Source organism: Triturus cristatus, chromosome 8, assembly GCF_964204655.1.
Source record: "Triturus cristatus chromosome 8, aTriCri1.1, whole genome shotgun sequence".
In the NCBI taxonomy this organism is placed as follows: Eukaryota; Metazoa; Chordata; class Amphibia; order Caudata; family Salamandridae; genus Triturus; species Triturus cristatus.
The window spans coordinates 968,636,209-968,652,494 of NC_140591.1; the positions used below are offsets into that span (position 1 = coordinate 968,636,209).

The 16,286-nt window shown below is 47.4% G+C and overlaps 1 protein-coding gene across 5 annotated transcripts in view; it reads left to right on the forward strand.

Annotated features, from left to right (window-relative positions):
* The window catches only part of GPM6B (glycoprotein M6B), a 367,605-nt gene that overhangs the window by 285,765 nt on the left and 65,554 nt on the right, over positions 1-16,286 (forward strand). For 2 of the 5 annotated variants that reach the window (XM_085622490.1, XM_085622486.1), the window contains exon 2: positions 4,905-5,024. The exons of the other annotated variants lie outside the window; for them this stretch is intronic. In XM_085622490.1, the coding sequence (XP_085478616.1) occupies positions 4,905-5,024 (120 nt within the window). The remainder of the gene's footprint in view (positions 1-4,904; positions 5,025-16,286) is intronic. 5 annotated transcript variants of the gene reach the window in all.

Below are 16,286 nucleotides of genomic sequence, written 5' to 3' on the forward strand. Positions count from 1 at the left end.
GGAATTATCGCCTCACTTTAAAGACCTCAAAACGTTTATTCTCCTGATTGCCTTAAAGAAGCTCAGTTCCAAACTCTCATCCTCCCTCCGCCCCAAAATATTCCAAAAGGGCTTCCATGCCAAAACTTGTCCATAACTCGACCTTTTGTGATTAATTTTGTCAATGGGTCCTTTTTCAGTTGAATGCTGTGCAGTGGAACAGAACAGAGGTTAATGATGCCCAGGACGCCCTTTGACATTCTGCCAGCTTCTAAGTTCAAGGCTCTAATAGGGCTGGATCTAATTACTCAACGAATCTCTTGACTAAATTTGTTCTACATGGTGAGCTTGCCCTTCAAATTGTGAATGACCAAAATCGCAGCCCTGAGTTCCATTTGCATCGCTGGTAAACTCAACGTTCACCATGCCTGGTCAGCAGGCCCACTTACAGAGATACTTTTGCTAACCCACTTGTGCCATTGAAATTACGAGACCAAACCTCAACAAGTTTGACATGACCGTAGGGATTTTATAAAAGTGATAACTGCCAAATGTAAGCACTAAGTGAGAAAACTTAAGGGCAACGAAAGTTAGTTTTACATGCTTTGAATAAGTGGCAAGTTATTTTATGAAAAAGGCTAAACAGTTCCTGCCAGGAGGCGTTAAGCGTGAGAGCTGAAAACCTCACACCAGTTTAGGTCCTAGCTTGGCAGACATGGCCACCAAAGGGGTCCAAAGTCCTTGCTTGCTAATCCTTCATTCACAACACAGACAGTGGCTACCTTCAACATTTGCGGAAGTGGAAATTCACCCAACATAAATCACAGCCACAATGAATTCATGCCAGCCCACTCCACTAAATGCGTGCTACCAGTGCACAGGACATGCTTGTGACAGATGAGCCAAACATGTCATTTACTAAAACTTTCTAATAAGTTGCTTTCTTTCTTCCTTCTTAAGAAGACATAGTGTTCGTTCAGTGAATCAGTCCGAAAAAAATATATATATACATTTCGCTCTCAACCATCTTGGTCAGTGTTCACTAAGTTGGTGGGCAATGTTATCCAGCTATAGTAAGCAAATACAAGTTTATTAAATAAAACATGAATTAAAGTGGCAAGGCTCTACTTTTTCTTTGATGCTAACAGGCCACACAATGCATTTACTAGACCCATCAACCAAAGCAGGCAGCCCAACGTTGCAGAGCACGTTTCTTGCACAAGTCTGCGGTGCAGGAATTAGATGCAACACCTTCTGCCTAGCCAACATTCATAGGATCAAGCCGTTTCTGGTGCTTTTTATTTTAGTACCATACTTTGGCCATTGCATTTAAATACCCCACCTGAAAATATTTTGTGGAGGGGACTGTACGTTTCGAATGTATACTTGCAATTAACAACACTCTCCAACGGTGTTTGCCATCTCACACGTGGCTCCTTGCATTATTTCATAGCTGTCAGGTGACCGCGTCAGTGGCATCACCAATGACACCGATGACATGCTGAATACAAAGATGTACAGCATCAACAAAGCAAACTTCAACTATAGTTTGCTGATGAAGACATTTTCCATTCTGCTTCAGCCTAAATAATGTAGCATTTTCATCTCTGCTGTAGTTTCTTGTTTAAGTCATTGTAAAAATGAAAGTGAATTTGTGCTTTTGCTCTTTTTTGGAATCATTTTGTCTCGTTATCCTGCAACATTAATTTACAAAAGAAAAGTGTGGCTCTCCGTGAGTTTGGTTAAATACACCACTACCAATCTGGAGAGGCCAGGCAAGACTCTGCCCTTGGAATGTAGTAAGCAATCGCAGCTGAGAGATGTGCGAAAGGCTATTGACTCCAGAACCTCTTATCATTCAGAAAATGGGGCTACATTGAGGTCTTGTGTTTGTGGTACACCCTGTATCCCCTCGTTGAGGCATTTGGCAGCGATGACTGCCATTATGCCTTAACAGACCATGATGCTTGTTACAAAAGCCAATAACTCATTTTTAGCTCCAAGAGCGGCTCCTCGTAGCGGAGCGGCGTCGCCCCACCTGCTGCAAGTGCAGCAGGCAAACACAAATACATAAAATGCCATTTCATTTATTTGCCACCGCACCGACTCACGCTGTGTGCAGTGCAAGAGTGGGGGCGGGGCTATTGCTGCAAATGCAGGATGAACGCACTGGTCTAGAGTGCGCATGTCGGATTTGCCAGCTGTCTTGCGACGGCCAGCCCACCATGCGCACTATAGACCCAGCAATTCAAATGGGGATTCCTGCCACAGGCCCCCAGCCTGAAAATGAGGACTGGGTGAGATTGCTCCCACCAATCCTGGAGCTGCTTTCATGATGAAAACAGCACAAGAGCAGCTCCAGCATTGGTTGGAGTTGCGTTCCACAAGAAGGAAGGAAGTCCTTCATTTTCCTGCTTGTGGACAGCAAAGAGAAGTGCCGCACCGGTCGTGCTCCTGGATTTATGGTGAGTCTTCCGCACCTCTCCATTTTTTCTTAAAGTTAGCTGCCACTGATTAGCTCCTTTAACAATTCCCTCATCGGCTGCTAATGTATTATACATAAATGGCACTCCCAATGTTATAGCCTGCTTGGTCGATCTAGAACTGCTAGAAAGACTGGTAATGGCCAAAAAGCAGTGCCTTTCGAACTCTCCCCTCTGTGACAGCTGTAGACTGACTGTGTTTGAACATGAGTGCAGTTTCCCATTCCAGATCTGGTGCACTGCAAGGCCCCTAGTATCCCTATGTTAAATACACAGAGCAGCCTTCCGCAGTCCAGAACCTCTTGCATTTACCACAGACTCTATATACATAACAGAAGGAGAATTGAGATCTGCAATAAAAGGCCCAGTCTCTTTCGATCAGTCTTCAGACTAGTTTTTATGGCGATAGTTCAAGGGTACCTTTCGTGGATAGTGGTGTTAGCACTCTTTCAGTGAGCTCTTATAGAATTGTGCTGCCCAAGCATCCTGAACATAACATTTTGTGTCCATTTGGAGAAAAAAAATGGCGTTTTATGATTCTCAAGCAGAAGTTGGGAGAGACAGTTAACATACACCATTCTAACCGTGGCGGCTGCCAACTTCTGCAAGTGGAGCGGCGGGTAGATCAGTGGTTGTTTTCATAAGATAAAAACAGTTAAGTAGTAATTAAAATTAAAATGTACTTAATGTGGTTGCTGCTGCGTCCTCCTAGCTCCGGACTTCTTCCCTCGGGACTCCAGGGCCCCAGCTAACTCTCTTAGTCAAATCTGGCGATGCCCTTGTTCTGCAAACCGGTGTCAGAGCAGCAATAGGATTGGTGGGAGCAGCCTATATCAGTGCTCACAAGAGCACTGGGGGCTTTTTCTTTCTCCAACTTAGCTTTCTTACCATAGCTGGGTTAGAGTTTCAAAGTGCGCATGTGTGGCCGGCCAAAAAGACATGCGCACTTTAAACAAGTGCAAAGGCAGCCCACACTCCTCTCTGCTGCTGCTGTCATTCAGTAGGCCCGGCCTTGTCTTGACACTCAGTTCAGGACGGGGAGGGGATGAAAAATAAAATGGTAATAAATTAACTTCATTACCATTTTATTTTTCATCTCAGGGGGCGTTTCAGTGGGGCGACACTCCTGCACTAATTGGTTGAACAGAAGACAATTTTATTTTCGGGATCAGAACAAGGTGATTGCCATCCATTCTCTTTACAAGTTCAAAAGTGTAATATACATGTATACATGATTATAGTGCACCATTCCTCCCAAATGACAAGGTATACACATACACAAGACATTTTACTTTTTTATTTTAAGTGGCATTTTGATATAATATTCTCTCTAGCACTTACTTGCATTGCTGTGAAGATGCAAAGTATTGATTGGCATATAGCACAAAACCAGCCCATTTCTGCTCCTTATCGAGTCCCGGAGGGTTAGAAGTGGCAAGTATGACAGACTCTTGAATTAAATTCACATGAGCAAGGCCGTTCCGCCTGTCCAGTTGGATAATTATTGGTGTGAAGCTTATTAGATACGAGGAGAATCGTCTGAACATTTCTAATTGTCCATTCACATCCAATTGCAAGTTATTACTTGTACAGTTTTCCACAGAGATGAAAAAAGCGACGACCTCTAGGTAAAAATAGAAATTTGCAATCAAATGCACCACCTTACAAAATTAATCATATTTCAGTGCCATAGTTGATTACATCATAGTTAGTGGTTTCTCACCCTCTCTTATTTGCTTCTGGAATATTCGTATATGGCGTCCTGTGTGAGGGATACGTTTTAAAATGTGGGCGTTGTTTGGGGGGGGGGGGGGGGGGTAGGATTGCACCACATCCAAAACTATAAAAAGAAATTTTAATCATTTCTGAGCACAAAAACTAAAAAAAACAAAAACGCGAGAATACAGACCATACAGAAAAAAAACGACTCCTCGGCCTCTCTTTAAACGTGTACATCTCAGAGGAATCTGGAGCTGTCCTAACAGCCGGCAGTAATTATCTCACCCTGCTTGGTTTAGACATTTTTTAAAATAGATGGGAAAATATTATTGTGGCAAAACCACATGTTTTGTCATCAAGGTTGTCTGTGGGACATGGGGCTGGAGGAAGGGGGGATTGGATAGACCAAAAAACCTGAGCTGAAATGACTGCTGCGAGAGAAACTGTTTTTCTGGATTTCTGGAAATGAAACTCGAATGTGTCCCGACACCTGCGCCGCAGACCATTGTGCGTGTGACGTAGCAACAGCTGCTTCCTGTTCATTTCCTGCTCGCGCTTGGCACCGATTGATATCTGCATGGGAGAGGGTTAAATGCATTGTCAGGCGATGAGCGTTCAGCTAGTTTAATCTTTGGTAACCTTACCACTTTGTGAACAATAATATCAGTATAAAAGCATTGAACCGCTGGAGGAGGCTGACTTTTTACCACCTAAAATTGGCAGTGACCACCAGACCTGAGCTGGAACTTGGCAGGTACCACTGGATGCACGGCAGCTCAAAGGCGCAGCAGTATCTTCATGAGCCAGCAGTCAGAGAGGCTGAGGGCCCCTTGGGGGTGCAAGGTAAATACCCGGCCACGCCAAGGGTTCCTGGATGACTCTATTCACGTGCTTCTTCACAGCCACTAATTCCAGAAGCCCTTGCCTAGATCTAATATAGCGTTTTGTTAGCCAATTAACCAGTGTAGTGGCAGGTGAATGCCTGAAGCAGCTTTGTGTTGTCTTGTCTCCTATTTTCTGGCTGCATTACATCGCTCTGTGTGATAGCGCTCTGTTAATACGAACGGTTATTCATTGAATGTTTTATTTTATTTTTTCAATATTGTATAACTGAAGAGATGTATTTGACGAAGCCAATTTGTGTAACATGCAGGTAGGGGGAGCCCTTTTACCAGGAAAGTCTAGAATTCCAGTGCAATTTGTGCATTAATCAAAAGGATTTTGGCTACACTTGAATTTCCTGACAGCACCCAGTGCATTCTGATCTGAGATGAGCCTGCTGGTCGGATTTCGTGTCGTGAGTTTACACGAAGGTGGTGTTACTGTATTAAGTTGCTTTAAACGTATAACAATATTTCCCTCGTGTGTATTAGAAAATAAAGTGAAACTGCCTTGAGTTGCCCTTGCACCTTCTGTCTGAAATGCCAGAAAAATAGATATCTTGGTGCATATGTGTAACATCTGTATGACGTCTTTTGACGTGCGTTCTATAGAGTATCTAATCATGGTCCCTTCTGATCTCATATGTCCGTGGATGTACTAATATCGTTGAGGTAAAGCGCATTCCTTTTCCCGTGGTAGTGGTAGTTCCTCATTCCACACTTCCACAGAAATGGAGGACATGCTGTGCTGCCATTTTCTAATGCTATTTCTTGGTACCGCAATTGTGACCTCCTAAATAAACTAACATCCTTGTAGTGATGGAGCCACCCGGCCCGTTCACCCACGCTGAACACGCACCCATGCACCCCGAGGGTGGGGCTCGCCCGAGGGTATAAATAAAAGGGCTCAAGACTGCTCGGGGTCTTGGTCCAGAGATAACAACTGAGTGTGTGTGCCATCATTGTAGCGATAGCCCTGCGGCCTGTGTAACCCGCTGTCCGCGTCCTGCCGTACCCACGACACCACACTGGCGACGAGGCGGGTCTACCCCATGCTTGGCCGAAGTCCTCACCTGCTGTACCCTGGAGTCTACCATTGGCATCTGGCCGCTGCCTTCGCGGTGCCGACTCCTCCCGCGTGTGTTGCAGGTGCCCACCCTGCGTTCCACCAGCTGCCGGTGTTGGAGGCCTGCCGCGACCGACGACTGCCGGCGATCTTCAGCGTAAGGACACGCGCTCGAGGTGAGGTCTGCCCTGCTTGCTAGGGCCTTCGGCTGCACATCCCGTGTCCCGCGCCTGCACTCTGCTCACGCTCGGCCCGGCCCCGCTCCCACAGTCACGTGATTGAGCCGGCGGGCTGCGAAGCTGCACGCATCTCGCGGAGCACAATAACAGAACTGCACGCTGCACTGGTGGATGCGCCCTCGGCACTCAGCGGCATCCTGCCCTCAGCATCAGCAACCACCTGCAGGCATCCACGTCCGGGGAAGCTGCCATCACTGAGGCCATGCCTCTGACCTGGCTCAAAGTCTACTGGAAGGATACGCAGCGCAAGGGGTCTCAGCCAGGAAAAGGGAGCAAAAGAAATCCATAGGGTGAATTGCGTCCCTGTGCACCCCACAGCCCTCCCACGACCTCACCAGCAGGCCGCAACGCAGCCCAAGGCGAGTTAGTGCAACCACCATCGCGTGTGCCCAGCTGGGGCACCGACTGTCAGCGAGGGGTCCACCACACACGCGCTTGATGCCATTCAGCGCCGCCTGCACGTGCTGCTCCAGCATTTCACCCGGCGGATCCACGTGGTAGAATGACCACTCAAGGTGCTGCCGGCGGTGGTGCCCCCCCAACAGCCAACTGCCGCCCCTCCTCAAGCTGCTCCACCAGCCCACGTTCAGCCTGGCCAGGCCACTGCTGCCCCTCTACCGCCATTCAGCGAACTCTCCGACCCCGCCACAGCCGCAGCGCGCTGGAAGTCCTGGATTGGTCGCCTAGATCATTATTTCATCGGTGTGAGAGAGACCGGCGAGAAGGTGAAGAGGTTGCTCCTCATCTGCTACAGAGGTGGGGAGCTATACGACCTGTTTGAGACCCTACCAGAGAGAGGAGTGGATGCCGATTACGACGGGGCCGTTCGAGCGCTAAACCGCCACTTTGATCCCCAGATAAACCCGGATTTCGAGCACTTCAAGCTTCGACAAGCACAGCAGGGCGAGGCCGAGACCATAGACATCTTCTACTCTTGTCTACGAAAACTGGCGAGCTCCTGCACGCTACCAGACCTGAGGGGAGAGATAAGGGCTCAGCTCATTCAAGGATGCAAGTCTGTCTCGCTGCGACGTCTCATTCTGTGGCAGCAGGGCATCCCTCTAGACGAGATCCTAGTGCTCGCCAGATCCCACGAGCTCTCCAATGCTCGTGCGGACGAGATGGAAGCGGCTCTCAACTGGCCCTCCTCGCAGCCCATCTCGCCACGGACGCCCGCAATCTAGGAGGAAAGAGTAGACGCGATTCAACAAAGGTTGCCTCAATCCAGAGGTGCCACAAGGCCGTCGCAAGGAAGCACGTGCGGGAATTGTGGCCTGGACCACCCCCCAGGGGGCAGGTGTTTAGCAAAAGGTAGGACCTGTTCACAATGTGGGAAACTCAACCATTTTGCGAAGGTCTGCAGGAGTGGAAGAGGACGGGGCAGCGCCCCATGCGGGCTCTCGACGGTGGTGAGACAACTCGCGCTCGAAGACCCGATCAGCCAGGTGGACGACACCCCGCCAGGGTTTGGACTGGGAATAGAAGACGACAACGTCTTTTTCGTATCCTTCATCAGCAGGGAAGGAACAAAGCGCAGACCACCGCCCATGTGCAACGTCACCGTTGCAGGATCCCCTGTGAGTGCCCTCATAGATACTGGGGCGTAAGTAAATGTGATGGACAGTGAGCAATATGACAAGTTGTCACCCCGCCCGACACTCCTGCCGTCCAATGCCAGGATATACACGTATGACAGCGACGAGCCACTCCCACTACGAGGAGTCATGGAGATTGAGATCGCCAGTGAGGGTCACCGCATGACCACGAAATTTCATGTCACGAAAGGATGACGAGGCACGCTCCTTAGCTGTCACACGGCGGAAGATCCGGAGTTAGTGTTCTTTGCGAACCAGGTGCACGATCTGCATGCTCGAGAGATGTTAAGGGACTTTCCCATGCTCTTCGACAGCCTTGGGTGCTTGAAAGGGAAGATGTTCAAATTGCATATCGACCCGATGGTCTGGCCCACGGCGCTGCGGCACAGGAGAGTACTGTTCCACTTGCGGCCGTAAGTGGAGGAAGAACTGAAAAAGCTAGAGGACTTGGGGGTAATCGAGAAGGTGTCAGGGCCCACACCGTGGGTTTGCCCCCTCCTCGTAGCCCCGAAGCAGCCGGGAGCCATCCGGCTCTGCGTTGACATGCGCCTGCCAAACAGAGCCGTGAAGAGGGAACAACACCTTACACCCACAATGGATGACATAGTCGCCGACCTGAACAGCGCCAAGTGATTCACCAAATTGGACCTCAATGCAGGGTATCATCAGCTGGAACTCCACCCGGACAGTAGGAACATCATAACGTTTTCCACTCACGTCGGCCTATGGCGATACAAGAGGCTGAGCTTTGGCGTCTCCTCGGCGGCGAGGTGTTCCAGAACGCAATACGGGAAACCCTCACAGGATTACAAGGAGTAATAAACTTGAGCGATGACATCCTAATGTTTTCCAAGACTCTAGAGGAACACCACGTACACCTCCGCGCCACCTTACAGCGGCTCGCGGACAACGGACTCACCCTCCACAGAGCCAAGTGCTCGTTCTACCGAGAATCAGTAGACTTCTTTGGGTACATCTTCTCGAGGGACGGGTTGCAAGTCGACCCGAAGAAAGCAGGGGCCATCCGCTGCCACACGGCCAACATCAGCCACCGAGGTACGAAGCTTCCTGGGGATGGCCACTTATTGTGGCCGCTTCATCCCCAATCTGGCGTCCTTGTCTGAACCACTCCGTGCACTCACAAAGTTCGGCCAGCCGTGGGTCGTGTCCGTGAAGGAGGACTTAGTATTCCAGGCCATCAAGGAGGCTCTCATTGATAATCGGGTCATAGCGTACTTTCGTCCCAATCGGCGCACAGAGGTCGTAGTGGATGCCAGCCCTGTTGGACTGGGGGCAGTCCTAATGCAGGAGACAGAGTCCAAGGAATGGGTCCCAACCGCGTATGCCAGCCGGGCGTTGACTGCTACAGAGATGAGGTACACCCAAATTGAGCGCGAAGCCCTGGCCATCAAGTGTGCATGTCAGCACTTCCATTAATACCTCTATGGACATGAATTCCGAGTGGTCACCGACCACAAACCGCTTGTCCCGCTCTTCGCTGGCACTTCCCGACTTGCTCCCCCCCCCCCCCGGATCGAAAGGTGGGCAGTACAGATGCAGGCGTACCGCTTTGAGGTGGTCTTCCGGCCCGGGGCCGACAACCCTGCCGACTTCTTGTCGCGTCACCCTGGCATGGCACAATCATCGCCTGCACTCACTGATGAAGAATGCACCGAGGAGTTAGTTCAGATGGTTTCTCTCGAAGCATGTCCCGTCACCCTCACGCTCGAAGACATCGGAAAAGCGACAAAGGCAGACGAATGCCTCGTCAAGGTCAAGACCACGCTAACTAACCGGAACTGGCGTCACTTTATGGACGGAGTTAGTTCCCTCACTGCAGAAGAACAACTTTTCCGACAACACATGTGGAGGGTGCAAAATGAACTCAGCGTGGGCCTTCATGGAGTAGTCTTGCGAGGGACCAAACTCGTCATTCCAAGGAGCCTGCAGAAGGCGGTAGTCCGTCTGGCTCATCAAGGCATCTCGAAAACCAAAGCCAGACTGAGAAGCAAAGTCTGGTTCCTGGGAATTGACGCAGCTGTCGAAGAAATGGTACGAACCTGTCACTCCTGTAACATCACGGGTAGCGACTCCGCTCCACATCCGTTGATCACGGAAGACCCGTGCCTCGAGCCATGGTCCAAAGTAATCATCGACTTTGGGTCCTTCCCAGACGAGCGGAACACGATGGTGCTGGTTGATTCCCACTCGAAGTTCCTGGTGGTGGAGGTGGTATCGTCAACAGCGTTTCACCACGGCAGGACGGCGCTGGAGCGTGTCTTTGCCATGATGGGACTACCTGAAAAGATTAAATCAGACAATGGGCCGCTGTTCTAAGGCAGAGACTTCCAAGATTACCTGGCCTCCAGGGGCATCCGACACAGGAAGGTCACGCCACAATGGCCCCAGGCAAATGGAGAGGTGGAGCGGTTCATGCGCACCATAAACCGAGCTCTCAGGATAGGGGTCGAGAAGGGAGAAAATGCCGAACAATGCCTCTCGCAGTTCCTGGGTGCCTATCGCCATACCCCTCACTGCACTACTCAGTGTGCCCCGGCTCACCTTGTATTCAGGAGAGCGCCAAGAGACTGCGTCCCGGCGGAAGGCTCGTGAAGTCCACCCACGCTGGATCAGGGTGCAGCCCAAGCACGGAGGTGAGCGTCCAATGACAAGGCGAGCCAGGCTCGAAAAGCTCGATCCATGAGCATACATGTCGTAGACCACGTCATGGTAAAGGATCGTCACCCGACCTGGAAGTACCGCACCCCGTATGTGCCGGAAGTGTGGGAAGTTGTCAATGTCCACGGCACGATGGTATCGGCCATGAGGGGAAATAGGGTGGTCCCAAGGAACACCTCCTGGTTCAAGAAGGTCATAGAGGGTGTGCTAACAACCAAACAGGTCAGAAGGGATTCAGAAGACTGAGAGGGCGCAGTTCCCGCGAGCGACATACCTGACAACGCAGAGGGCACCCAACACCCATACGAAGGAGAGACAGAAGCAGCAGAAGAATCACAGAGCCAAGGAGTTAAGTTCCAAGAGAGAGGAAAAGAGTCAGAAGGGTTGGAAGTCGCGGAGAACCCCCGGAGTCAGAAGTATGGTCGCCGGCCGAACCCAGCACCTAGTCAAAGACTAGAGACTTTGCATGGTGCGTGAAGAAAGACTAAAGACTTACCCGCAACGGTTCATGCATCTGAAAGATTGGAGGGATGTAGTGACAGAGCCACCCAGCCCGTTCACTCACGCTGAACACGCACCCATGCACCCCGAGGACGGGCTCGCACGAGGTTATAAATAAAAGGGCTCAAGACTGCTCGGGGTCTTGGTCCAGACATAACAACTGAGTGTGTGTGCCAGCATTGTAGCGATAGCCCTGTGGCCTGTGTAACCCATTTTCCGGGTCCTGCCGTACCCGCGACACCACAATCCTGTGTGTGAAAATAGGCAACAGCAATTTGGCTGTGCTCTTCAACCAGTCTCTTTGCAACATAACCATGTATTTAACTTTATTCAGTCCTTTATGTTACCCATACAATTGTACAGGTTCTATGGAGGATGAGCTGGAAGGAAAATCTTACTTTGGCAAGGGCTGTACTATAGACCTAGTGGTTTTTCTGCAGAAGTTTTTTATTACACTTTAACAGACCTTATGAGTGTGAGAGAGGCATGTTTTGATAGTCCCTACCCAGTAGTGCGCTGTCTGCATTAAGGTCGACTCCCAAGGGGTTTAAGGAACTTTTCTGCCCCCCCCCCCCCCCCCCCAGCCAATCTAGGAGTCTAAATGTGAAAATAGGTGTTCTTGAGGCTAACTATTTGCAGAAGGGAAACTTTTTAGATGGTATCCTTAATCTTGAATAAGACATCCTTGAGCCATGTTGGTCAGCATGGTGTATACATACTCAGATCTTCACATACAAATACCATGGGTCAGACACTTTTTTCCATCCCACTTTCACTAGTGATGGCTTCACACAGGGACCTTAAAAACACCTGTCTCTTATTCCTCGCTCTTTTCTTTTAATAAATACCATAATAAGAATAATAGTGGAGTACTATTAAGTGTAAAAGAAAAATTATTGGCTGCCTTTCAAAATCGTATCTATTATATCTGTCCTCGAGGGACGTGCAGCAAAAGATTCTCCATTAGTCAGAAAGACTTCCTTGCTCAAATCTCTCTTTCTGGAAACAGTTTGAATGGCCCGTCACTCATGCAATAATCACTTACCCTCAACTCCAGCAGTCTTATACATCTTATCAATAGGTACACATTCTATCCCTAAACAATCTCCTACTGCTGCTTTCCCGGCCACCGGGCATTTGCAAAGGTAGTGCTGTTCTTCAGTCCTAGGAAGAGATTTTAATTTTCCCACACAGGAAATTGTCAGATGATGGCTCTATTGAGGAAAAGTACTTGACATCACTAGTACTCATGACCATTTAGTTTATGTGCGGCAAAGTATGGCGATCAATCCATATACACTCAATGAGGTCCCTCAAATCAGCACACATGCATAATTTCCCATTAGGTTTGTGTGACAGTCCAATCAGGCTGAGCCATTTGGATGATTATATTGGCTCAATCGCCCCGGCATTGCAGAAACAGTCAAGCTTTTCCTTCAGTTGTTCTCGCAGTGCTAGCGGAACATTCCCAAAAGTGCCTTCCCTCTCTCTACTACACACACTTTCCCCTCTTCACCACTTTTAAGAATCAGGGACCACTCGAATGCGATTTTAAGCATAGTTTGTTTAGATATCAGTCAGTATGTGTAACCGTTGCAGGCTCATCTCATTGTGAAGTTCTGTTGGGCCGTGGAATTTCCAGCCCATACTAGAACTTCCATACTAAAGCCAAGTGCCAGGTGACCGAATTCAGGTGCAAACATTACACGTGAAAACATAACATCAGACTGAGAAAATAGGTTGCACTATCAGGGAGCAATGAACATCGTGCCTTTGCAAGGAAAATTAAAGTGTGTTTTTTAAAGGAATCTTGAAGTAGAAAAGAAAATATAGGCTATACTGAATCTTGACATTAATAAGATCAGAAGCTTTCAAGAGTGTCAGACTGAAATAGGAGTTGTGACTCCAAAGACACGGTTGCAAGTAGTCCTTCCTGTATGTCTGTTTCCTGGACCAGCCTACATATAAGAAAACTCTAACCAAGCCCACACCTCGGAGTAATAATTTCGATATTCCAGTATAGGACAAAATGAGTGCCATGAGTCTGGAGCATGGCCTCTTGCAGAGCTCCCAAGTTTCCGGTTTCTCTGCACGGGCAGGTCACCCAGTGCAGATTTTTCTTTGCATTCCATTGCTTCTGTTGCTGTTTGTCTCTCCTATAATTTAGAACTGCAAGCATCAGAAGGAAAATAAATTTCTGAACTCTAGCTCGATGAGCTAATGACATCAAAGTTTTGAGAAACGTAAAAGCGGTCTATCGTCATCTTGTTTCTGGATGGTGTTCATATACTTAGCTGGATTTCTTATGTCCGAGTCAACCGTGATCAAGCTTGAAGTTTGGGTCACTGCTCATGCCATGAAAAGCTCATCTTGACTGCCTACTTGTGACTAAGTGAAGACAATTTTCTTTTCATCTCCCTCCCAAGACAGTAGTTATGCTTGATGCCTGGGGCACAAACTTAAACATTAGGTATTGAACTCCCCAGTCAAGAGTACATTCCTGATGTAGACACCAATCACCAGAAAACTGAAATCTATGTATGTAATCGTTAGAAAAGCAAGACTGGTTCATAGAGAGCACTCTACTGCTTGGCAGCCCAATTGAGAGCTGCATTCCTTCTCATCATTCCTGGTTGTGCTCAAAGTGGTGAAAAAAAGAGTCCCAAAAGTGGCTACTGGGAAGCGCAGATTATGGAATTAAAAACCAGAGTGTAGCCACTAAACTTTTAAGATTATATTTACAGTTTATGTTTAAATTTTCCATCACCAGACGGATGATTATGTATTTCAGAAGTATAACTGGTGTGAGTCAGTTTTAGCCTCACAAAATGACATTTAAGATGTGTAATTTATACATATTGGAAGTTTTGTAACTTCTGCATGTTTTGCGATTATTAGAAACCATGCACAACCATTTGGGATACTTTTGATGTGGAAATAAATTGATAGATGTAAAGATTCCTTGGTCAGAGCATTGTTCTTTTCTGAGTCAACTGAGAAATTTGATTAATGAAAGAAAGCAAACATTACTCAGATTTTTTTGTTAAACTATGTACTAAAAAGCTGGGATACTTCTCTATATATTAGGCCTACTCCTAAAATAATAAGAGTATACTAGAATAAGACTGTTGACCATTTGTGTATTGCTTTAGAGTATGCATTTCATTCTGTACTTGAACCCCACTTTTTCACTTGTTCACGAGTACAAGTATTGTTTGTGCATGCTGGTTTGTGCACTGTTTGTAGTGCCGTGCACTGATTTTTTGCTAGTGACCACACGTGTTTGTACGGTCAATATTAACAACTACTTTATATAAAACATTCTGATACGAGTTATCTTTCCAGCGTTTTGCCTTCAAAAAGCCAGATTTTATCTAGCATAAAGGTGAAATGGGCGTTCCCAAAATGACTCTTCTCTTCACGTGCAGGGGGGGGGGGGGTGCTTATTTGACGGGACTTAAATGGTTAGGTTAAGGGGGCAGAACATTTAGTGGTGTGCATTGAATTGTCAATAGTTTGATCCATGTGCAGTATCAATTTTGAAATCCATATTATTCCTGTGTACAGACTGCTGCGTGAGTATGCAAAATAAACTGTGACTTTATAACTATGATGGTGGCTATAAAATTCCAAACTTAATTATAATTGAAACAAATGAGCACTTAGCAATTGCTTTGATTGACTCAGTCAGGAAATCCCTGGTTAGGGTGAGTGCGTTGGAGCACCATGTCAACGCACTTTCACAGACCTGCAAAAAGGCAATATTTTGTTCAATCTCCACAATTTATTTGTACACTAGTGATTTCATTATAAGCTCCAGTGTTTTTCAAGCCATGTGGCAGGATCTCTTCCCCTCCCCACCCCCCGATTTTGTCTTCATTGCTTTTTCTATGGTTGAATAGTACCTGGCATTACAGTCAGGGAGTGTGGGTCAATGGAGAGCACCTCATGGAAAAAGGAATTTTTGGCTTTTACAGTAATTCTATTTTGCCCATGAGGTTTACGTTCCCACCGATACACGTTGTCGAAACATGCTGCACATCCCATCTGTGCATGAGCCTTCAGCAGACATTGTAATATATCTAATTTTTTAGCCCTCTAGCAGCAGGCTCACAAAGCTGTCTTAGTACCGAACCATTCAGCTAGAATCCAACTTCCTGTGCAGGAATGTAACCGGGCGAGTGGTAGGCTGCCGCCTTGGGCTTGAAAGGGTTTGCAGATGCATTCTAGAGAGTAGCACAGCACCACAGTTATCACAAGCCTGAAATCACACGAACTGATGGACATGCTATGGTGACAAGTGGATGTGGTCTCAATTTAGGGGTGCCACAGGCTGCATCTTCATCTCTGAAATATTATTTAATGCCTGTGTTGGGTTTTATCAGCTGTGGTAAGAGGAGTCCCAAATATATCAATTCAAACCCTTCCCATCACATAAAAATATCAAGTACAGATGGTATTTTTCAGCTTTGCTGTAATGTTAGTCTTGAAAAATGAAAACTAGAATTTTGTTGGAAAACCACGTTTAGAATCTGTTTAAGAGAGTGAACCTTTCGCCCAAGGTTGTTGTATTAATTTAAATCAGGCCAAAAGTGAATGGAAATAATTGCAATTTTAGGAAATGTTGGTAGCCTGTTTGAAAAGAATCGTTTGGCAGTCTCACCCCTACTCGGCAGGGGAAGGCCTCATGGAAAACCATTATACTTGGCCCTGTGTGTGCTGTCTCGTCACTGAGGCAAGACCGCCAGCAGGCACTGGCCTTTGACACGTCACAGGGGTCTCGTATGAAGAGAATGAAAAGGTACCATGGAGAACAGCATGGTGGTGCTTGGGGAGTAAAGGTTATAGCGCTCTAAACTTTTCCAATTTATTTTAGATTCTCTCAAGTAAAGCCTCTCCTCATGTTAGCAGCTGGCTTATCTCATTATATTCAAAATCTCTCGAATCTGATTCGGGTTTCTTCCTAGGCCGTGTCAGAAATAATTGAATATTCCGCTCCAGTTCGTCTTTTTTTTTTCATACTCTAAGAGAGGACTTTTTTTTGTAAGGTTTCGTTGTCCGCTTAATAGTCTGCATTCCCAGCAGAATTCTTTCCATCCTTGTTTGGAGCTGGCCGTCCTTCTGAGGGTCTCAAAATGTGTAGC